Consider the following 23,201-nt stretch of genomic DNA (forward strand, 5'->3'; position numbering starts at 1 on the left):
CTGGAACAGTCTCATTTGGTCTTATGTGAACTTTTTCCTCAGTGCACTCAACAGAGAATGGCTCTTCCCCTGCTTCAGAGCACGAGGCGGCAGCATTCTTGGAACCCAAAAGCAATGACCTCTGATCTGACATGGCTCTTAGTGCTGAAGCAGATCGCATGGCCTGTTTGCCTAAAACAGCACATGTTTGAAGTTTCCTATCCACCTGAGTCCGTTTCATGAACAATCTACAGACCGAACATGGGCCTCATCGAAGCACAGCAAAGACTGTATGTGGGGATCATTATTAGGAATTGCTCCCACACACAACAGGTAATGTGTAAACCCTGGTGAGGGCATCACGTAACTACATACAACTCACACTAATCTTAGGGTATGACTAATTACATATAACTAGAAAAAACACTAAATTCGTGAGAGAGTGTGAGGTTAAGACCATACACAGCTCCAGCTCCAGCCATGGATAGTAAGAAGACACTGAGGGGGGATGGAATGGTGCTGCCACACATAACCAGGTGAGGGACTATGGCTGCAAGGTGCAAGTGGTGCCCCTCTACGGCTCCTCCTAGGCAAAATTCTCCAGCTCCAGTGGCCTGGGCACACTTACACGTAAGTGGAATACATCGCTGAAGCTACTCTAAGAACCCCTAGTTTATGCATGACATCATTTGCAAATATTTTCATATTTGTCTTTCTACTTTGAAATCTAAGGGTAGGAGTGCCTTCACCCACTCTTCTCTTCCAATCCGTTTTGTATCCAAGGTTGGGCACCCCTTCACTCTACCTTTTCTCCAACATACTATTACTGTGCTACTCTTGCTTCAATCATCTTGCTGTTTTCAGTAGATATGGGTCAAGGAAGTGTGGCCTTGAGTTGAGTTTTAGGAAGAACAATAGCCAGATGGCAGCTGTAACCAGTCAAAACAGCGGTAGCTGCCTTGACAAGTTTCTGGCCTTGCTATTGTAATGTTTTGTTCTAGTATTATTTAGCATTTGTAAACTTTCATGTGGATATTGTTGGGATGAAACAGACAGCCAAGATGTGAATGCTCACTTAAATTTGTAATATCTTATTGAATAACTCATAACCTTATTTTGTTTCTAGGACTTAGAAGAATTTTGCTTCAGGTTTTGTATAAACCACTTGACTGTAGTTACACAAACTACAGGCTTTGCAGAAATGGACCATGACCTCTTGAAGAACTTCATTAGCAAAGCAAGCAGAGTAGGAGCATTTAAAAACTGAAGAATGCTTGCTTCAAAGAAAGATACTTTCATCATGGGAACATTTCCTCTTTGAAAAACTTATCAGCACTCAGAATGCCTGGAAGAAAAGAGGACAACATCCATTAAAGTCAGTGTTAATGTTGATGGGCGGATTTAATAAGCTTCCATGTAGCCTAATGCACAAGCTTTGTGAAGATGGGTATGGTATAGAATAAACAATAGATATAAACAATCTGCCAACAACTTAGGTTTAAAAAAAATCCTAATGGAATAATTAAGTTTTCCTTTAAAATCAAGTGGACTGTTCACTATTTTCCATTTATATTCCTTGTTTTCTCCCTTGAAATATTTTCAAAAACAGCTCTTTAACATTTTCATCTGAGTTTACTGGATAGCATGAAGCTGGTGGTTGCTAAAGCTTCATTATGCACCTTTAAGGTCAATCAAAGTAAATGTGCTACAAGAAGGTTCCTTTCTGGTTAATTTATCACCCCCTCTAGAGAAGTGTTGAGCTAGAAGCTTGTTTTGCTAAATATAGGATAAAGGAATATATCATGCAAATTCCTCTTAAGAGCCCCTAATATAAAGAAAAAGCCACAGAATGGATACTTTGTAAATTAGGAGCAGCCAAGGCTCAAGAGAAGGCTATGCTGAATTTAAGTATGAAGGACTTATTTTAAAGGGCTAGTTTTGAGTTCTTGGCTCTTAAAGTCATTTTCTCGGATGAAAAATAATTGGTTCTTTTTTCCAGGGACTTTACCTCCACCGTTCCAGTGGAACACTAACTTCTAATTGGTTTTGTCATGTAATGAGTTATTTCACTGTTTGTTTTGCTGCTCAGAAACACACCTCTTCACCTGCCATGAAAAAGAAACTCAATGAAAAGGAATTATTAGTTGACTTTTCTGCCAGTATTTACAGATAAGACAGGTGCTTGACATGGGATGTATAAGTAGGGGCATAGCGAGCAGATCGAGGGACGTGATCATTCCCCTCTATTCGACATTGGTGAGGCCTCATCTGGAGTACTGTGTCCAGTTTTGGGCCCCACACTACAAGAAGGATGTGGATAAATTGGAGAGAGTCCAGCGAAGGGCAACAAAAATGATTAGGGGTCTAGAACACATGACTTATGAGGAGAGGCTGAGGGAGCTGGGATTGTTTAGCCTGCAGAAGAGAAGAATGAGGGGGGATTTGATAGCTGCTTTCAACTACCTGAAAGGGGGTTCCAAAGAGGATGGCTCTAGACTGTTCTCAATGGTAGCAGATGACAGAACGAGGAGTAATGGTCTCAAGTTGCAGTGGGGGAGGTTTAGATTGGATATTAGGAAAAACTTTTTCACTAAGAGGGTGGTGAAACACTGGAATGCGTTACCTAGGGAGGTGGTGGAATCTCCTTCCTTAGAGGTTTTTAAGGTCAGGCTTGACAAAGCCCTGGCTGGGATCATTTAACTGGGAATTGGTCCTGCTTCGAGCAGGGGGTTGGACTAGATGACCTTCAGGGGTCCCTTCCAACCCTGATATTCTATGATTCTATGAATTATATGTGTGGGAGGAGGGATAGGGAAAGTTATAAATCAATTCAATGATTAAATAAGGAAAGTTAAACTGAAAGTCTTTTCAAGTGGTAACCAGGTGCCATTCAAATACTTCCTAAAGCAATAGGTGGAGAAGGTTTCAGTATGCTAATTCTTACGTGGAAAGACTTTTGCACTGTGACACAGAATGCTGAGATTATAAAATGTTTATCAGTTTTGGTTTTTGTTATGGTAAAGAAGACTAATTTGTATATAAATTACTTAATCTAATTTCTGTTAAAAGAACTGGCTTCACAAACTGATGGGCCAGTGGTTAGGACACCACCCTAGCCTTGCTCTGTCATAGACATCCTGTGTGCCCTTGGGCATGTCTACACAGCAGCTGGGAGGTGTAGTTGCTAGTTCTGGTTCCATACATCTGGTTGCTCTGCTCCAGTTAGCACCTACAAATTGCAGCGTGACCATCCTGGGGTGACCCCAAAAACAGACTCACGGTACCACCAGAATAGCTTTATCTTTTGCCCCCTCCTAGATTTAGCAGAGGTTCCCTAACAGGTAGCCTCCCAACTTTTACTTGGTTTCTGCAGGGTGAAAGGGAATGACTTGGGTTTACTAGCAGTTCCTTTTTAGAAAAATTCCTCAGAATATCTTAGACCAGTTACCCTTGGGAGGACTCGGATACAGCCTATCAATAGCATTGATAGATACACAGGCGGTACTTTTCCAAAAAAAGTATCTTTTATTACAGTAGCACACTGCTAATCCCTGGCTACAATGTAATCTAAGCATAAAGCGCTGGAAATAAATCCCTTAACACAATTCCTTAATACAGATTTTAAAATATCCCAACTGCAATGTCATACAATTAGAACAGTATTAAGTGTTGCACCCTGCATACGGTGATCAGCAGTGTGCAGTCCTGACAGCAATCTTCAATCTTATACATATGAATGTTACATTGTTTTATAACACACACCTTTATTAACCCAGACATACATACACATGCTCATTAATCCTATTTCTGTTCTGTATTTGCACAATACCTAGCATGCTTTCTTGCCGTAGGTATCTTTTTCTCTGCTCTCTCAGGGTCCGTTCTGTTCTACACTGCTGCCAATTAAGATACTTTTATTTTAATTCTGCCACAATGTTTAGCTAATGACGGCAAAGTGATGTTTTTAGTACTGTGCTTAGGAAACAGAATAGAACAGCTCAAAAATCTCTAGTATTCCTGGAATGAGCAGTGGCCTGGGCTAGTCATCTGAGAATAATCCTACCCAAGCCCCTGAGTATGTACTTGGATAGCTAGCCTGAGCTGCTGTGGCCACAGTTATTTTTAGGCACTAGCTCAAGCAGAGCCAGTGCATGTACCAAGCAGAGCCAGTGCATGTACATCTACCCAAGCTGGCAATAACATCTCCCAGCTGCAGGGTACAGGTATCCTTAGTCTATGTCTCAGTTCTTCCTCTGTCAAAAGGGGATAATAGCACATCCCTACCTCACAGGGGTTTTGTGAGGGTAAATCTATTAACTTGTGAGGTGCTTAGAAATGATGGTATAGAAACCAGATTCAGCCCACCACTAGAAATAGTCTTTAATCTGCTGTGTCACTAACTAGTAGAGCTGGTCAAAAGTTTTTCTGATGGAACTTTTAGCTGGAATGGAAAATGCCCTTTTGTAAAAACAAACACACCCGTTTCATTTAGAAATGGTTGAAAACGCATTTTGATGAGGCCAGAATATTATTTTGGCACTTTTGGAACAAAGTGTTTCAACTTTTGATTTTTGGGACCATTGTTTTATAAGAAATTCTGAAACAGTAAATGAAACATTTTCAGCTGAGACTAAACAGGTTTTCATAAAGTTCAGTGTGCAAGAAACTTCAAAATCACAATTGCCTGTGAAATGAAAATTTGGGCATCTGCACTCCTCTACTAAATAGTCTGCATTCAGTGACTAAGGAAACAAGGCTGCATTTGTAGAGGAGTCTCACAGGAAAAACCAATTCTGAGCAGTGTCCATCACCCTTTAGTCTCTTTGCCCTAAGCAGCATTTCAGTTTGCACACCAAGCTTGGGCTGTTTTCTTTCAGGCAGCTTTTTATTTTTGTAGTAGAGACCATATGGAACTAACTCTTTGAGAGAACTTCTCTGCAGTGATGTCTGTTTTGAGGATAAAATGCAGATGTCGTCATTTGTTCATTCAATGAGGATTTTATGCATTTAATTCTTGACCTGGACAATTTAATAGTATATTTATACACTGCTATATGCACACATAGTAAAAATATATTTATTTAGCTTTCATTCACATTACTCATTAAACAGCAACACAAGTTACTTTCCTTTGCACTTAAAGGTCAAGCCTTCAGAAGTGCACTGACTTGGTGTTGGAAACCAAAATGCATGTGTGTCTGTACAGGTGTGTGCTCGAACAGCAGTGTGAGGACACTAAATCCATCCTGGGCGGTAACAGTTTTATATTTTTTTTTTGTTTTTGATGATTTGAGGATGCTGCTGTCACCACTCCTATTGATCTTGGAAGTGGATCCATTGTTAGCCAGTATTAAATGTGTTTCCGGAGACTCCAGTTCAGACAGCAATGAAAAAATATTTGTAGACATTTGGGACTGTAATCCTAGACAGGTGAGGTATTCATTCGAAAACTGGACTGATGGCCTAAAATATCCTTGGCCAGCTAAACAAGAGACTCCTCCAACTAACCACTGGGGAAAACAGGTAAATAAATATTTCTTGAATTAAATGAAACTTAAAAAGAATAAAAGTAAATACTATCACAGTGATTGATGTTAATAGGTTCAGCCTCATGGTGTTTTCTAGGACCCACCTTTGGAATGATGGAGCTTTATTACAAAGCACATTCACTGTGTAAATTGCTGTAGTGTATAAATGCTTTTTATAGAAACTGAAGATAATTGTTTCCTTGGGATTACTTTGTAAAATAAAACCTTTATCCATTAGCATGACAAATTTTGCTTGACCCCGTAAGGATGTATGTAGCCCTACCATAATAAAATATCCAGCCAACTTCAGATTTCTGTAAAAACTCATCTGGCTTTATAGACAACTAATAAAACATTTATATTTAGGATCTTAGCCTTTGACCTATTTACTTTTTATTATAATCTAAAGCCTACATAGAATTGCTTTGACCATTCTTGAACAGCTGTTTATGACTTCCTTATTAGCACGTTGTGGGGATGAGGGGAGAGAAATAGGTAACTTACAGGATAAAAATTGCAGTTCCGAAGTATAGTTTAAAGACCACAGTCTTTCTAAAAAGAAAAGGAGGACTTGTGGCACCTTAGAGACTAAAAAATTTGTTGGTCTCTAAGGTGCCACAAGTCCTCCTTTTCTTTTTGCAGATACAGACTAACACAGCTGCTACTCCGAAACCAGTCTTTTTCTAAGGGCTCATTTACATGTGGCAAGCTGGGGTGAAAATCTACCCATGCACTAACCTGTACACTAGGAATCGGTGCAGACCCTACTCTTATGCACTAAAAGTTCCACAGTGCCCTTTGAACTACTCCTCTTTCAAAGCAGGGTAGGATCACTGAGTGCTACAGAACTTTAGTGCCCAGCAGCAGACTAGGGAGGGGTAGATTTATAGCCCAGCTTGCAGGGTGGGGAATGACTAAGTGTTTGTATAGACAAGATTTTAAGAAAATGACTGCTAGACTCATGAGCAGTAATAAAACCAGTGTCTGCACAAAAATGGGGGGAGTTTGACAGGGAAACAGATTTCAAGCCTTTCAAAGAAGTTAATGCAGTAAAGAAAAACAGTGATTGCAACTAGATGAAATGCCATGTGTGTTTTTGACATACCACTTCTGCTTGGTAAAGAAGGTTGGTTTGTTTGTTTGTTTCAGGATACCTGTATAAACTAAACTTGTTACATTTTAAAATATTCAAACTGTATCATGTGCTGGTTTCCTACAGCAACACAACCTTCTACAGATGTCCCACCGTTTCATGCAATTTTATAGTTTTCTTTCTTGGCCTGCAAATAACTGCAGTAACTCTCACATACTCAAGTGGGTGCACATGTTGTTTACTTAGACTTGTCTAGAGTACCACTGTTTTGGAAATACAAAATTATTCATGTTTAGATCTACATGAAAGAGCTGAAGTTGCACTGTTGAAGAGCATAAATAACTGAATTCAGTTTTTTATATTCTGTTTCAGTAATAGTTAATCAGAGAAGTTACTCTGACCTTTAAAACACATCATATCAGGAAATAAGAGGACATAAGGAAGGGACCCAGACATAAAACTGCAGGGAGAAAAGGTCTCTAATACTATTGTTTGTCCAACTTTGGATCCTTAAGGCAGGTTGGTTTCCCTTTCTGAAATAAAATTTCAAACACACTAGATCATTTTGAAGAGTTGTGTGTGAAGCAGTAATAAAAGTACTAATCTTAAATGTCATAAACTTTCAAAATCCTCTTAGGGCAATTGGAGCATTTACTGTAACTTACCAGAAATATCAAATGTACTGCTTGGAAATTGTATTCTGACAGTTAATGTGGTAGTTTCTGTAAACTGAAGATAAGAGATTTTGCTGAAAACATTTATTTTTTTAGGTGAAGGTTTGGGTTAAAGCAGTCAGAAGAGTGACAAATTTTGCTTAGAGCACCCACGTGCAATTTACAGTCATATGTACTGATTTTACAAACATTTTGGTCAGCACTGCAAAGCTAGCATAGCAACAAACTTTGTATCCAGTTGCATAAAACCTTACTGAGAAGATAGGTAAGTTTTAAGCTCCAAGTGGCAGGGACCTAAGTTTGCCGTAGCAGAGCAACAGCTGACAGATAGTCAGCGGAAGAGAAAATGAGTGCTGTGACAGTAAGAAATTTGTGAAAATTTTCTGTAACATACATCTGACTTGCTTTCTTTGTGGTTTGTGTGCGTTATTCATTTGAAGGTGGAAAATCAGTTAAGAGGGTCAAGAGTGGTTAAGTAGACAGAGTACTACGCCATTCTACTTCCCATGTCATCAGTAGAACTTCCAATTAAATTGTAATTCCAGATTCTTTAGTTGGTGATGACAGAAGAAGCAGAAAGAGTAACTTGATTTTCAGGTGGAGTCTGCATTGTTCCATCTGAGGTAGCACAGTCTAGTGGGTAGGCCTAGATTGGGTAGCTGGAGACTTGAGTTCTCTTCCCATCTCTACACCTGACTTGGACCAATTCTGTTACAGCATTGTGCCTCATGGTCCCCTCCTGACCTTTGTCTTGTCTATTTAGACTGTAAGTTCCTATATATATGTATATGTTTGTACAGTGTCTAACACAAGGGGGTCCTGATCTTGTGTGCTACTGTAATACAAATAATGATAATGCTGGTAGAAAATATAGTTAGAAAAATCTGAAATGAACTCAAACTGAGGGAACTAATGGAAGTTTTCTAGATGGCTTAGGGCTCAAATGTGTATTTAGATCTAGATCCCTGTACATGTACAGAGCTTCATTGAAATCGATGGGACTCTGCTCACACCAGTTGTAGGATTGTAGCCTAAGCATGAAACAGAAGGGTGTTATTTCCACATGATACTTTCTCATTAACTTTATACCTAATAAAAAAGGAAGTTACAAAGATCACCAATAAATCTTATTAAAGCTATTTTATTTATCTTGAAAGGAATGAAATCCATTAGTTGTACAATATGCAACCATACACGTTTAAATGTAGTCTTCAGTCTGCCTGAACAAAAAAAGTACATTGTCACAGTAGAGAAAGGATAGCCTGTCTGAGTACTGAACTCTGCAGTATACTACTCCTTGCAGTTCTCTAGCCAGCAAAGTTAAGATCTGGGCACTATTCTAACTGCAACTATGGAGCTTAAAGTCAGTGTATCCCATTATTTGTAGTATGTTTCACCTGTAAACTCTGCAAAAAATAAGCAAAGAAACGTAAGATACTAACACTTCTGTACATACTTCAGGAAGTTGAAACCATATTCAGACTTAAAACTTAAGGTAACTGTTTTATTTCAAGGTTCATCAATATTTCCAAATCAATATACTGTTGTACAGTTTTTAAAAATTGCTCTATGATTAGATTTTGACTGACAAAAACTGATCTTTAAAAAAAACCAGATGACACTACCGAAAGTATTTTCTATTTTTAACTAAGATTTTTTTTAAAACATGTTTCTGTGTAATAAAACCCAGGTGCTTTTTTTCGACTGTATCTGCTTTAATTTAGGTAGTTGAACAAAACTAAATCTTCATTAAAATGAATGGGTAATTCTAAAGGCAGCAGCAGTCAAAAAGCTCTGGTAGAGCTGCTTTTTAGACTGCTAGAAATGAAATACTTTTTTATACCTTTATACTAGCAAAATACCCACAACTGAGTAGCTAATTTAAAAATGTATTTATTTAGCAATAATTCAAATAGCCTTAAAAGTTGTGCCCTTTTATGAAGAGAGGGAGGACTTTGACCACATTTTTCAAATCTGGATGCTTCACATGTTAAACTTGACCTAAATATGAATTTGGGTGCACTTTGGAAGTCAGGCTATTCATCCTTAGGAGGCCAACTTGAGGCTAGGGTTCTGTTCCCATTTCTTGGCAAAACTGAGTAAGCTAAATCACTGACTTCAGGCAAATCAGTACTTGTAGAGGTCATAGCAAGAAACTCCAGATTGGTAACAGTATGATTTCATTTCATGTACATTTTTCTTATTTTTCAGGATCCAGAAATATCAGAAAGTTCACTTTGAGTATTTTGTACCTGGGGAAAAAAAATCTGTCCCTGGAAAACACTTACTGTCTGAGTAATTCATACTCAGTGAGGTTCAAACTGACTTAACAGATGACCAGCAGTGTAACTGTCCACTCAAACTGTGAGGGGAAAAAGTACTAGAAGATGTTAAAAATCTGAGGTATCTGTTATTTGTTTCAGTAGTATGGCTATGTGAGTTTACTTTACACTGTGTTTGCATGTTGTACTTACAATGGTAGGACCTAATTCTGCAACAGTTATGACTGTATGCATAGTAAAGTTAATGGGTAATGGTAATTCTACAGAGTCAGAAGTCGTTGCAGTATCTGGCCCCTGATTTACAAAATATGCAAATAGTGCATAAAATTCCAACATTAAAATGAAATCTAATGAACAAAAGAATTAGTGCATTTCAAATCATTCTATCTAACTTCATTTTTGATAGAGTTCAAAATAAGTAGAATGAATTGGCATTAAATGAACAATATTGCGATAGGAAGCTGAAAAACTCCTCCAAATCCTCAAAAATATATAAATTAATAAACTCAGTGGTTTACATTGTGTACATGCTACATCATAAGGCATAATATAATGAAAAACACTGAAGTAAAAAAAAAAAAGCCAAACATTTTAAACTAACAATTGATAATAAAGTAACTAACATGGTGGCTGTAAAAGAAAGACAAATGCAGAGAAGCATGCAGTACACCGCATGGTCCTGAGAAGATGTTCACTTTTCTTCAGTGGCTGATGTATCTGTTCCATCATTTAGTTTTTGCTTTTGCATTCTTGTTCGAGTAGATGCTAGAGAAAAGTGACAGTAATTTTACCACCTTTTATAGTAAATCAACTTGTGCAAAACAATTTTAAAGGGTGTATTTATTCATGATACAAAGAATTTAACTTTTAGCCTGACACCTTTTCTAAACAAATTAAACCCTAATTTGAACTACAAGTACTCAAATATTTAATTCTGAATTACTTTGGTAATTCTGACTTGCCAGTTTATTTTACAGCCTTAAAGAACTGTGTACTTACATTGCACAACTCCATGTACTTATACTGGCTCCCATTATTCAAACTCTCTCTCTCTCTCTCTCTTTCCTGAGCCCTATATGTGGGTCAAGTCCTTTTATTGCTCAGAGTAGCTAATACCTCAGTCAGAAGAGAACTCTGCATCTGAAGTCTGACTCACCAACTTCCTCTAAAAGGAACTTTTCTAAAACTTCAGTGGCTAAATAATCGCACGCTATTAAAAAGTAACTAGATAAAAGACTAGAACATCAACTCTTAAACTTTGCAACTAGTAAACTACGAACAGGACTGATCCAAATTTTAGTTCCCTACCCCAATTTAACAAAGATATATGTAGAGTGTTTGGTTCAGCAGACATGCCTGTCTTAGAGTAGAAAATCTGATAGGTTAACCAACTGTTTTTGGTGGGGATAAGGTTGGGCATATCCACTGATTTATACACAAGATGTGACAAGCAGTGAAAAACTACACAGTTAAACCAATATTATGGCTGCTGAGAGCAGTGGTTCTCAACCTTTCCTGGCTACTGTACCCCTTTCTGGAGTCTGAAGCCCAAGTCCCACTGCCTGGGGCTGAAGCATGTAACTTAGCTTCATGGGGCCCCAGGCAATTGCCCTTCTTGCCATCTGGTAATGCTAGTCCTGCACTTGCGACCCATCCTGTGACCTCACCCTGGCGGTTGCGACTCCCAGGCTCAGAAACACTGATCTAGATCAGCAGTTCTCAAACTGTGGGTTGGGACCCCAAAGTGGGTCACAATCCCATTTCAATGGGGTTGCCAGGGCTGGCAATAGACTTGCTGGGGCCCAAGGCCAAAGCCTGAGCCTCGCCGCAAGGGCTGAAGCTGAAGCCTGGGTGGCAGGGCTCAGGTAACAGTTCTGCTACCTGGGGCAATGGGGCTTGGGCTTTGGTCCCCCAGCTTGAGGTGGTGGGGCTCAAGCAGGCTCAAGTTTCAGTCCCCCCGCCTGGGGTCATGTAGTAATTTTTGTTGTCAGAAGGGGGTCACGGGTATAATGAAGTTTGAGAACTCCTGATGTAGATGAGTTGATGTACCCTCTGGAAAACCTCTGATAACCCCAGAGGTACACGTATCCTTGGTTGAAAATGACTGGCTTAGAGCACTGACAAGGTGTGGTCTCAAGAGGGAGGGCAGTTTTGTTTTTAATTTGGTGGGTAAGAATTTTACCTGAAAAGCTGAAGGGAACCCTGTAAAAGCAGAAAGAAACATTGATCTGACTGCCTGTAACCACATCCAAGGAAACATAAAATGTTTATTATAGCTGATCTGTGGTGTTTCAGTATTAGAACAAGGCAATGTACAAAACTATGCAAAATGCAGTCTTCTGTGCATATACAGTTAATGGAGCATATGCCTTCCAGGTACTGAAATCCAAAGCAGTTCACCTGGTCTCTTCGGTGCTGCTGCATCTGGGGATAATTTGTAGTAATTTCGTACGGGTGACTTTCCATTAGAAAATGTTTAGGAATACACCTCGGTGTGACTGCTTTAAAAGGTGGACTTTAACACAGATTTCACTGCAGGGCTATATGAAAGAAGCAGGGATAGAAGACTGTGAAAATATAGAGCTCATTAAAGTGGAGCCTAAAGAGCACCACTCTACCAAAAGCTGCATCTGAGACCCGCCGTCGAATGCAGCATGTAGCCACATAACTTCTCTGCCCAGGAAGCCTTCTGATCTTGAGTATCCTGCTTTATCATCTTCTGAGGTGTGAGTCCTCTGTATGCATTCTTAATGTAGTTTAAGCCATTTGGAAATGGTGTCTTTATAGGCTTTCATGCTGCTGGGTCTGGGATTGAAACAGGATGAGATGCAAGCATTTTAACAACTGTTCTGTCCTTTTCAAGGGTATTGTGAATCTTCTCCTGAGATCCAGTGTGGGTAGATGATTTTTTCTTTCCATACTTGAAGTCAATATTAAAAAAACAACTACTTTCTGGGATGAATTCTTCCTCTATTATTTTGTCGCTGTGGAATATGCAGTATAGTGGCTTGCTGGAGCACGTTATACAGCCCCAATCCTGCCAAGATAACAGGTCACTGGTGGTTAAGAAGGTAATACCGTTGAGTGCATGCAGCACTAAAATAAGGGTGGGATCTTCAAAAGTGTACCACATTGGCCTAACTGCTCCTATTCAACTTGAGGAATTGTATCATTCACTTCAATGGGAGCAGAGTTAGGCCAACTCTAAGCACTGTTGAAAATCCCACTCAAATCCTGTCAGACATCTCATTTTAGGTCTAATGCTTTCAACAGGTATGTGAATATGATCTGCCAAACAGGCCCTCTGGAACAAAGGACTGAATGCTAATGAAATCTGCACTTTAAGTACTATGCACCAGTTCCGGGGACTATGAGATGAAAGAGCTAATGGAACGTCAATTGCTTTATATCTGCAACCTCTCTCTGTACCAAGAACTGAAAAAGGTTCCAAATAACAATGTAAGCCTTCAAGGATGATTCCTTCCTGGCCAATAGGAGTGTTCTCTTTTCCTTTGCAGCCTGTTTTCTTTAGCTCTTCCTATTCAGAAGGATCATGGACTTTGGGTTCTACTTCGGAGAGAACGTTGAGAGAATAGGTTATTCCTCCTTGATAACAAGTGCAGTATGGCCTGGGATGTCAGATACGTCAGCTCAGACAACTTCTGACTCATGGTCCAGTGGAGAGCAATCAACATCATACTGTTCTGTTTGATCTTCTGTACCACTCTGGACAGTAGAGGAATTGGACAGAAGCTATAATAGAGAATTGGGATGACCAATCCAAGGACAGATATCCACTGTTGCCACTTTCTGGAGGTCCTCTGTGGAGAGGTTTTGCAACTTTTGCTGACACGGAATACTGTTTACTAAACCAAAAGGGACTATTTGTGTAAGTAGATACCATTTGATTGAGTAACGGGTGAAAAATCTGGCACTACAGTGGTATGCTGGTTTTCTGCAAAGGTGAAAGGTTATCTAGGTTGTTATTAGTTTGAAAGCTCAGGGTGCAGACACCATTTGCTGGGATCTCTGGGCTCCACAGATCCTGAGTCAAACTGAAGATGCTTCACTGACTGCCTTATAGTGGAAATATGCTTCTTCTTATGCTCTAATGATGAGAGAAAGTCTCTTCATAGACAGGGGATGAATCAGTCTCCCTCTTTAGCTTTCCGTATTTTGTGCATTTGTTGAGTGCCTTGAGCTTCAAAATATTTCTGATTTTTTCTAGATCTCTTTAGGCCCAGGATAAAGATGGAGTATGTTCCAGAGAATCTCTCTTTAAAGAATATTGGTTTAGCTGGCCTTATCAAGAGGAGACAGTCTGACGCTGCCTGCATTGTCAATTTCTCAGGGTTCTTTGTTGTCCTTAGTTGTAGCAAATATAGGGATTCCTCCAACTAACATTTTATAATTTTTAAAGACTTATTGATCTGAGAACTTTTCTATATGAAAAAATATATATATGCCCACCAAATCGGGGTATACCTCTTGTTCAAGTGCATATTTTATGCAGTTCAATTTGTGAACTTCAAGGTGGGTGTCTCAGGTCCTCATCTTCTGAAGGTTCTGTTTCCAAATGGACCTTTGGATGTTCCTTTAAGCCTGTTGTAAATAAAAGCCTAAAAGGAGGGGCAACTTCGTTAAGTGTGTGTATGTCTACTTGCTTGAAATGGTGAATGAGTAGCATACAGTTATGTGCTTGGCAACTGCATTACTGAAAAATCCTCTGAAGATCTCCCTTTTGGAAGTGAGCTGAGGCTACCAAGCGCTTGGGTAGGTGCTTAGTTTTGCATGCGCACTATCTTTCTGCTACACTGATAACTACCGTGGACCTTTATTGAGAATATGAGGATATCCATGGTAGCATGAAGAAAAATTATATCAAGATCTTGTTCAACAGTGCTTGTGCTCAAACATCCCTTGTGGAGTGGAGTTTCTTAAGTATTTTGTTAAGGGTGGCTTTGTTGAAGTGAATTGTTGAGATGGGTTCTCAGGCTGCTTTATATCTAAGTTTATAATTTCAGCATCTAGCAGCCTTTTACTTTCCATCCAATTCTGGGAGGGCAAATCCCCCTCTGTTGGGATGAGTGATTTCTTTGTCTCAGCTACCACTGTAGCCTGATTTTTTAGGTATTTGTACTATCTGTTGGTAGCTTGGCTATTAGTTGTAAAGTTTCATCATCTGCCTGTTTTGACATCTGCCCGTGGAAAGTTGGCCCAATGCTAAGTTGATTAAATCTCTTATGGCTATGTTGATTTTGAATTTAGAATTTCTTTTGTTAGTGGATAAGAAACATTTATATATCAGAAACAGATGGTTCTGGCTTGGTCTTTTAATGGGGTTGTTTCCAAATTCAGTGCCAGTAGGTCTCTTTGAACCACAGTATTACAGTTCTTACTGTGACCCTTTGAGAGATGGAATTTCCAGAGACCCCACTTGGGTTTTTTGGCCATCTTGCATTTCCTTGGTTGAAAGAAGCTTCAGTCACAAAATTTGTATAATTCAGTGTAATCTTTTGGGTCCCGTTCTCCTTGGAATGACCCCAGCTTGCTTGCTTGCTTTTTTTTTTTTTTTTTTTTTTAATTATTTTCAGAAGGGTATTAAGGGATGATTCCAACTCATCTTCAGATATCCAGCAGAGAACCTCAGTGGGCATGTCTGAGAGAGGGGGATCAATGAGAAACTGAATATGGGCAAAATTGAGCTAGTGAAGGGAGGACTGAGTTTCTCTTAGGCAAGAGAGCCTCCTCCCCACAACTTTTCCCTGGAAGGTATTTCTGTGATTAGCGGAGTACCACTACAGTGGCTCCGTGTCCCTCTGATGTGATAGCACTGCTGGGCAGTGGATTTGTGTGTTTTGGTGGGTCTCCTGCTGCTTCTGGTCTCCTAAATTTCTGCTCTTCATTTAGCTCATCCAGTTCCCAGTCCAACTGAGAAATCTACGAGCAGAAGAGGCATCATGGTCCTGTGGAAGAAGAGGGCCCCGAACTGCAGATTGTCTCCATACTTTCTGCAAACACTTGCTCCAATACTCCAGCTAGAAGACATGCAAGTCTGTACTGGGAAGCAAGGGAGGACAGAAGACATATCAAAGTAGAGCTATTGCTGGTGAAATTCCAAGACAGAATTTAGCAGATGGAGAGATGTTTTGAGCTCCAATCTCTACAATAGATCCAGATACTTGAAGGAACATAGATGGGGGTGGGCTCTCAAATGAGTCTCCCTGCCTCCACTGACCAATGAAAGGGGAGCCAGACCACACGTAAACTGTAGCAATTTTTAGGGTCGTGGGGGAGGGGGGGTAAGAGTGGCAGCTTTCCTTACACAAAAATGATGTCATGGAAGGTCTTAGGGGTTTTTTGTGTGTGTTGTGGGGGGCCTGGAAGGGAGGCGGTAGTAGGGAGCAGTGGTACTCAAGAATTTCTCCGAAATCTGCCTCTATACTAAAACCTTTTCCAGCCTAGAGTGTTAACTGCAGTTGCCTCTGAGACAACATTGCTACTGGACCAACAGGCAGCTGGAAACACTTGTTCATCAGAGCACCTCTGGTGGATTGTATTTTGGGTTTTGTATATGTATTTTATTTTTATTTTTGTGTATTATAGCATTTATCTGCAACACCAACAGCTCCAAAAGAAACCAGCACAGCAACACTTATTTACCAGACTACAAAAACTGCTTAAGCACTATGAACACCACTGTTTAACATTCACTGTACTGAACATTTTATTTCTGTAACTAATTTAGCAAGATTAGATCAGTTACCAAATCAATTTAAATGCAACTCTTTTGAGGTTAAGTGCAATTTTTACAACCGGTAAACCACACATACAGTTGAATAATTTAAGAGAGGCTAAACATTCGTTTTCACATTCAGTATTAAAGCTTTCAGTTCAATACTCTTTTATAGGTCAAACCCACGCAAGTTGTCACAAACAACAGCTGAAGGTCTGAAAAGAAAGTTAGCACTAATCTGGCTGTAACACAATGTATGTCTTGCCCTCAAGCCTCACCAAATCCCCCAGATATCCACCATGAGAGTTCTATTGTATGTCCAGGGGAGTATATGGTATGATTCCTCCCTGTCCTCTTCAAAAATGTGCTATACAGATCCATATGGTAGATCCCAACTACAGACTGAGCACATACTATACATCCCTTAAGATCCCCTTTCTATCCAAAAGCAAATGATAAATATACTACAACAAATCTTTTACATATTACTTAGAACCGTATTAAGGCCAGTATTTATTTAGAAAGCTTCAGTCTAAGAATTTCCATGTTTAAGAAAAATTTGTCATGTTCATACACCATCTCCAGGAAATGTCTATCTTACATGACATCTAGGTCAGTTAGCACACTTGAAATGGTGGCCCAGTATTTCCATTTTAAACTAGATGGAAACTCCAAGACTGAGTAACATAATAAATGTACCCAGTAATTCATGCTGTTACTGAAATTATGTACATGTTTAGTAAGATTTTTATTTGGAGAAGTTGGCAGGCAGGGAAACAACCTTTTTTATCCAAGACTGTCATTTCTACTTATTTACTATAGTAGACAATACTTACTCATTTCTGCAAGCTTTTGCTGGAATTTGGACTCTCCAGGTAGGTGTTTGCTGCAGACAGAAAACATTTAATTGAAGCAAGTAGCATGTTCTTTTTATTTTTGTCTAAATAAAGCAAGTTACTAACTGTGGTTAGTTCACCTCAGCTCTGTCACCACCTCTATCTGGTTTCTTATAAAAAATGCAAACCTAGCCCTAGTATTTTTTCCTGCATATCAAAGCTGATTCAAGAGTTGTTAGCTTTCTGATACTCAATTTTATCCTCAATTTTGCTAAGTTTGACCAAAGCCACTTGAGACAGTAGTTTAATATCCAATTCTGGTCCAGCAGGAGACACTCTTGCTCCTGACACTAGAGAGGTTCAGGTTCAAGAAGCACTAGGTTAAAATCTATCACTAAATATTTTATATTATTCCATATATTAGGTGAGAGAGGTAATATCTTGTATTCGACCAACTTCTGTTAGTGAGAGAGACAAGCTTTCGAACTTATGCAGAGCTCTTCTTCAGGTCTGGGAAACAAAACAATGGAAAATACTGAATTTTGACAACACAGCTACAACGCTGCATACGTACATTAGCTAAGACATAGTACCTCTGTATGATGGTAGCTTGTTTGCTTTGTTATTATTTTGCTAAACCTTATGTTATAGGCCTCCAGAAATAAAAGTACATATAGCTTCATGACAAGTTAAGAACTATATCCTACCTTCCATCTGCCTCATCCTGTCCTTCTATATCAAAGCGAAGTCTCTTCAGTGGTTTAGGAGCAGTGCTTACTTCAGCACTACGTTTCAGCTGACGGTCACTGCTACCCACCATTTGGTTTATTTTCTGAAACTTCTCAGAAGTCTGGGATTACAAGACCATAAAAAACATTCCCCATTAACTATGTACATTTTCCAGACTACTAGCCAAAAATCAATTTTTCAGAGTTCTATATATCTGCTGTCTTTTAAGCGCTCTTTAAAACGTTCCCTAACTACCCTAATATAACATGGAAGATCTTTTATAAATTCAGGCTATTTCAGAGATGCTAGCAAGTGCCCCAGCAATCTTTGTGTTTACGAATTCCACAACACACTCAACTAAAGCAGTGACACTGACCAGTTCTACAAAACAGAAAACTGCACATTCCTTCCAATGTTTTTTAAATATATACACAAGATTTGACATTCAAAAACTTTCACTCACCCCAAATGATTCACCAATTGACACCAGGATTCTGTCAAGACAAACAAGATGACAACCTTTAAAGATTAAGCCTTATTTATCAGTGAAAAGACAGAAACACTCACAAACTTGCATAATTTGGCATGAAGACTAGTGAAGAGAACATATGCTTTTTAAGACATTGGCATACTAAACTAAAGAAATCACTCCTTTATCTCTTAAAAATATGCTAAGCATTCAATGAGGGCAAAATATTCACCACAACCTTAATTCCTTCTTAAATTTTTACAATTCTAGACAGAATTGTAGAGGAAGTGCTGAACCACCAAATTAGAATCACCTTGAACTGCACGTGGAAGAGAAATTGTGGAATGGAGAGAATTAGAGGCCGGCTTAGTCCATTCCATGCTTTTTGACAGGAACACCCCGTTCTCAGTAGGTGGGTAGCCCAGACATGCCCTTCCTTTGATCATTACCTTTAGATGTTTGCTAACCAATCATAGCAGGAGTTTAACCTAAAACAAACAATGATATTTGTAACTTTTTCAGTGTCCATGCCCATGCAATCCTTGGCCTCTGTGCTGAGCCTTCCCATGAGGGGCCTGTTGTGATGGTGTTCACTGGGCACTAGACTAAGACAACAAACTCATTTTGCATAGGCCAAACAGCCAGAGTGTGGCAATGGATGATGTTCAATTGCTACCATCCCTGGTTGAATCAAAAACTAGTAGCATAAAGCTAGACTGCTGACCCATTATGAGTCCTCTGAGCCATCAGTGCACACGCTGGTTGCACTGAAGTAGTTCACATTTTACATGAATATGATATACATAGTGATAATATATAACAAATCAAATGAGGTACACCGAAGAAGAGATGTTTCTATTTCATACTAAATCCATCTTCCAGTGGATTGATTGCCAACTAAAAGGCCTCATTCTAAGTAAAGGTTGCAAAATAGGGCTCAAACTTTGGACCAAAAGAAAGAGCTATAGCCATTGATATCTAACAAAATCACAGTGTATAATTTCCTAACTTGCTTGAATTAAATACTTATTTGTTACTGTCACCTGCTCAGAGAATTGTTTATTACCAACCTGGATCTTGGAGTCATCTTTGTGGGTGACAACATCCCTTCAGAGAATTTGTATGGACTCTTCAAGGGTGAGATGTAGATGTTATTTCCAGCAGGGACACGTAAGGGTGAATTAGAAAACTTGTAAGGACTTCGAGGAATGTGGGGAATGGGTGACAAGGTGGGAGGCTATGACAAAAGAGTAAATAAGATATTTAATAATTACAATATAATGTTTTTAAGTCAGTTAAATTATTAACTTTCAGCACAACAAATATATAAGAACAACTCACCCTATTGGAGGCATACTGCAAAATGTTAGTTTTCAGTTTCTGCATAAACACTAAGTTGTAGAAGACTATAATGGAGTCATATTGTCCTTCCCTGATCAGCACTCGTTTGAAAGTCTACAAAGGGTTAAAAATTATATATTAAAAATAATCTTAAATTTGAATTTCAGTCCAATTCCCACAGCATGGACCATTTATTTAAATCAGCATTGGCTAACATTTAAGGGTGTTTGTGTTTTGTGTGCTAGCTGCCAGCACTGCTGCTTAGGGCTTTTCTACACTCAGTTTTTGCAGATTTAAGTAAATTCGTAGAAAAACTGACTAAGCCCTGATCTACAGTACGGGGTTAATTCGAATTTAGCCGCGTTAGGTCGATTTTAAAATGGATGCGTCCACACAACCAACCCCGTTTCGTCAACTTAAAGGGCTCTTAAAATCGACTTCTGTACTCCTCACCCAGACGCCCAAGAACACGGGGGGGGGGGGAGAGGGGCGGGGCTCCAGGCACCCAGTCACTGCACTTCAGAGGATGGCCCAAGCAACAGAAGGTTGTCATTCAAACAATTTGATTTGTAGCATGGCTATTAAAAGCAATGTGGCCTTGTCCCTCCCTCCTCCCTCACTCCACCCCACCGCACCCAGGCTACCTTGTCAGTTATCTCACTTTTTTAAAAAAATTAATAAAGAAAGAATGCATGGTTTCAAAACAATAGTTACTTTATTTCGAATGGGGGGGGGAAGAGGGTGGTTTGGTTACAGGGAATTAAAATCAACCAAGGGGAGCAGGTTTGCATCACGGAGAAACACACGCAACGGTTACACCGTAGCCTGGCCCATCATTAAACTGGTTTTCAAAGCATCTCTGATGTGTAGCACACCTACCTGTGCTCTTCTAGTCACCCTGGTGTCTGGCTGCTCAAAATCGGATGCCAGGCGATTTGCCTCAACCTCCCACCCTGCCATAAACGTCTCCTCCTTACTCTCACACATATTATGGAGCACACAGCAAGCAGCAATAACAATGGGAATGTTGGTTGCGCTGAGGTCTGACCTAGTCAACAAACAGCATCAGCAAGCTTTTAAATGTCCAAAGGCACATTCTACCACCATTCTGCCCTTGCTCAGCCTATAGTTGAACTGCTCCTGACTACTGTCCAGGCTGCCTGTGTAAGGCTTCACGAGCCAGGGGAGCAAGGGATAGGCTGGGTCCCCAAGGATAACTATTGGCATTTCAACATCCCCAACAATAATTTTTTGGTCTGGGAAGTAAGTCCCTTCTTGCAGCTGCTCAAACAGCCTCGAGTTCCTAAATATGCGAGCGTCATGCACCTTTCCCGGCCATCCCACATTGATGTCAGTGAAACATCTCTTGTGATCCACCAGTGCTTGCAGCACCATTGAAAAGTACCCCTTGTGGTTTATGTACTGGTTGGCAAGGTGGTCCGGTGCCAAGAGGGGGATATGCGTTCCGTCTATCGCCCCACCACAGTTAGGGAACCCCATTGCAGCAAAGCCATCCAGTATGGCCTGCACATTTCACTACCCTTGATAACAGAATGTCAATGATTGCATTGGCTACTTGGATCACAGCAGCCCCCACAGTAGACTTGCCCACTCCAAATTGATTCCCAGCTGACCGGTAGCAGTCAGGCATAGCAAGCTTCCACGGTGCTATCGCCACTTGCTTCTCAACTGTCAGGGCAGCTCTCATCTTGGTATTCCTGTGCTTCAGGGTGGGGAAAAGCAACTCACAGAGTTCCAGGAAAGTGGTCTTACACATGTGAAAGTTTCGCAGCCACTGTGAATCATCCCATACCTGCAACACTATGCGGTCCCACCAGTCTGTGCTTGTTTGCCTGGCCCAGAATCGGCGCTCCACTGTATCAACCAGCCCCACTGCCGCCATGATGTCCCAATTGCCACAGCCCATGCTTTCAGGAACGTCTGTGTCCATGGCCTCATCAAAATCCTCCTCATGCTGGTATCTCAGCCCAGTTCGGCATATACTCCAGGTGTTTGTGCGAGGTGTTTACAATGCTCACAACAGCAGTGGTGACGGTGAACGGAGCGGGATCCATGCTTGCCGTGGTATGGCATCTGCAGGAGAGCAGAGTTGCCGTGGAAGTGGTGGATGACAATGGTTAGCAGCACCCAGGAGGACCAGAACGGATCCCCCGAGCTGCAGGAGAGCAGAGTTGCAGCGGAAGCGCTGGAAGATGATGGTAAGCAGACCTACTGCACCGTCTGCTGACGGCAGCACCCAGGACACAACAACCGTGGTGACAGTGAGGTGAGCTGAGCTGAGCATGCTCAATGCTTGCCGTGGTACGGCATCTGCACGGAAAAAAGGCGCGAAACGATTGTCTGCCATTGCTTTCACGGAGGGGGGGCGACTGACAACATGTACCCAAAACCACCCGCGACAATGTTTTTGGCCCATCAGGCATTGGGAGCTTAACCAAGAATTCCAATGGGCAGCGGAGACTGCAGGAACCGTGGGATAGCTACCCACAGTGCACCGCTCCTTAAGTCGATGCTAGCCACGGTAGTGAGGACGCACTCCGCTGACTTAATGCGCTTAGTGGGGATATACACAATCGACTGTATAAAATCTATTTCTACAAATCAACTTCTATAAAATTGACCTAATTTCGTAACGTAGACATACTCTTAGTTACATTGGTGTAACCTCCCAGTCAGACACAGTTATACCAATATTAATGTGTTTGTATCAGAACTGCAATCACAGCCACAAGCTGCACCAAATTTATCTGAATTGGTTTTTCTACCAATTTAGTTACATCAGTGCAAAAATGTAGGCTGTGTCTTCACTTGGAGCGAGGGGTGCGATTCCCAGCTCACGAACACATACTCACACTACCTCTCATCGAGTTAGCATGCTAAAAACAGCAGTGTAGCCTTGTTAGCACAGGCAGTGGCGAGCAGTGGCCACACAGGATAGCCACCCCAAGTACATACCCTCAGTTTGTACTCAGGAGGGCTGGCCCGTACTGCCACTGCCTATGCTACGATGGTGACACTACTATTTTTAGCATACTATCTCGATGAGAGGTAGTGTGAGAACGTGTATGTGAGCTGGGAATCACACTTCTAGCTCTAAGTACCCGCAGCGCAGACTAGCCCGTAAAGGCAAAGGGAATTCCTTTATGTCTTTATGCCACGAAACCCAAGGATGAGAATCTTCTCTGTGTGGTATCTTTAAAGAACTTTTCATTTGTATTTTAAAATATAAAGAAGGTTTTTTTTAGACAATGAAAAAAATGTGATAGCCCACTTGGCCATAGCAGCTGCCCAAAGGTAACCCTTAGCATGTTACAGCCCCAATTCAACAAACCATATAAGTGCTTACATCCCACTTGTTATCATTCTGACTGAAATCAATGGGACTTAAGCACATGCATAAATTATTAGAATAATCAGAACTTAAATAATCATCTTTCCAACCTCACCAACCGGCTCCCACCTACAGCAACACCCTGTTCTAAAAGGCCAATTTATCTGCTTTTAACATCAGAG

At 40.4% G+C, this 23,201-nt stretch overlaps 2 protein-coding genes across 12 annotated transcripts in view; one reads left to right on the forward strand and one right to left on the reverse strand.

Moving 5' to 3' along the window:
- LOC144261694 (RCC1 and BTB domain-containing protein 2) overlaps positions 1–19,368 on the forward strand; it is a 235,473-nt gene extending 216,105 nt beyond the window's left edge. For 7 of the 11 annotated variants that reach the window (XM_077811436.1, XM_077811429.1, XM_077811431.1 and 4 more), the window contains 8 exons: positions 1,106–1,354; positions 5,274–5,502; positions 6,973–7,119; positions 9,486–9,677; positions 12,095–12,280; positions 12,420–12,627; positions 12,830–13,445; positions 15,467–19,368. In XM_077811436.1, coding sequence (XP_077667562.1) covers positions 1,106–1,246 — 141 coding nt within the window. In that variant the 3' untranslated portion in view covers positions 1,247–1,354; positions 5,274–5,502; positions 6,973–7,119; ... (3 more) ...; positions 12,830–13,445; positions 15,467–19,368. Of the gene's footprint in view, positions 1–1,105; positions 1,355–5,273; positions 5,503–6,972; positions 7,120–9,485; positions 9,678–12,082; positions 12,281–12,419; positions 12,628–12,829; positions 13,446–15,466 lie in introns of all 11 variants that reach the window. The other 4 variants (XM_077811434.1, XM_077811437.1, XM_077811430.1 and 1 more) reach the window with 4 other exon arrangements.
- RB1 (RB transcriptional corepressor 1) overlaps positions 8,400–23,201 on the reverse strand; it is a 169,330-nt gene continuing 154,528 nt past the window's right edge. Inside the window, 6 exon segments of the mRNA XM_077811427.1 lie at positions 8,400–10,321; positions 17,129–17,178; positions 17,836–17,978; positions 18,321–18,351; positions 19,397–19,563; positions 19,668–19,781. Coding sequence (XP_077667553.1) covers positions 10,248–10,321; positions 17,129–17,178; positions 17,836–17,978; positions 18,321–18,351; positions 19,397–19,563; positions 19,668–19,781 — 579 coding nt within the window. The 3' untranslated portion in view covers positions 8,400–10,247.

This window comes from Eretmochelys imbricata, chromosome 1 (assembly GCF_965152235.1).
Source record: "Eretmochelys imbricata isolate rEreImb1 chromosome 1, rEreImb1.hap1, whole genome shotgun sequence".
NCBI classification, from domain to species: domain Eukaryota; kingdom Metazoa; phylum Chordata; order Testudines; family Cheloniidae; genus Eretmochelys; species Eretmochelys imbricata.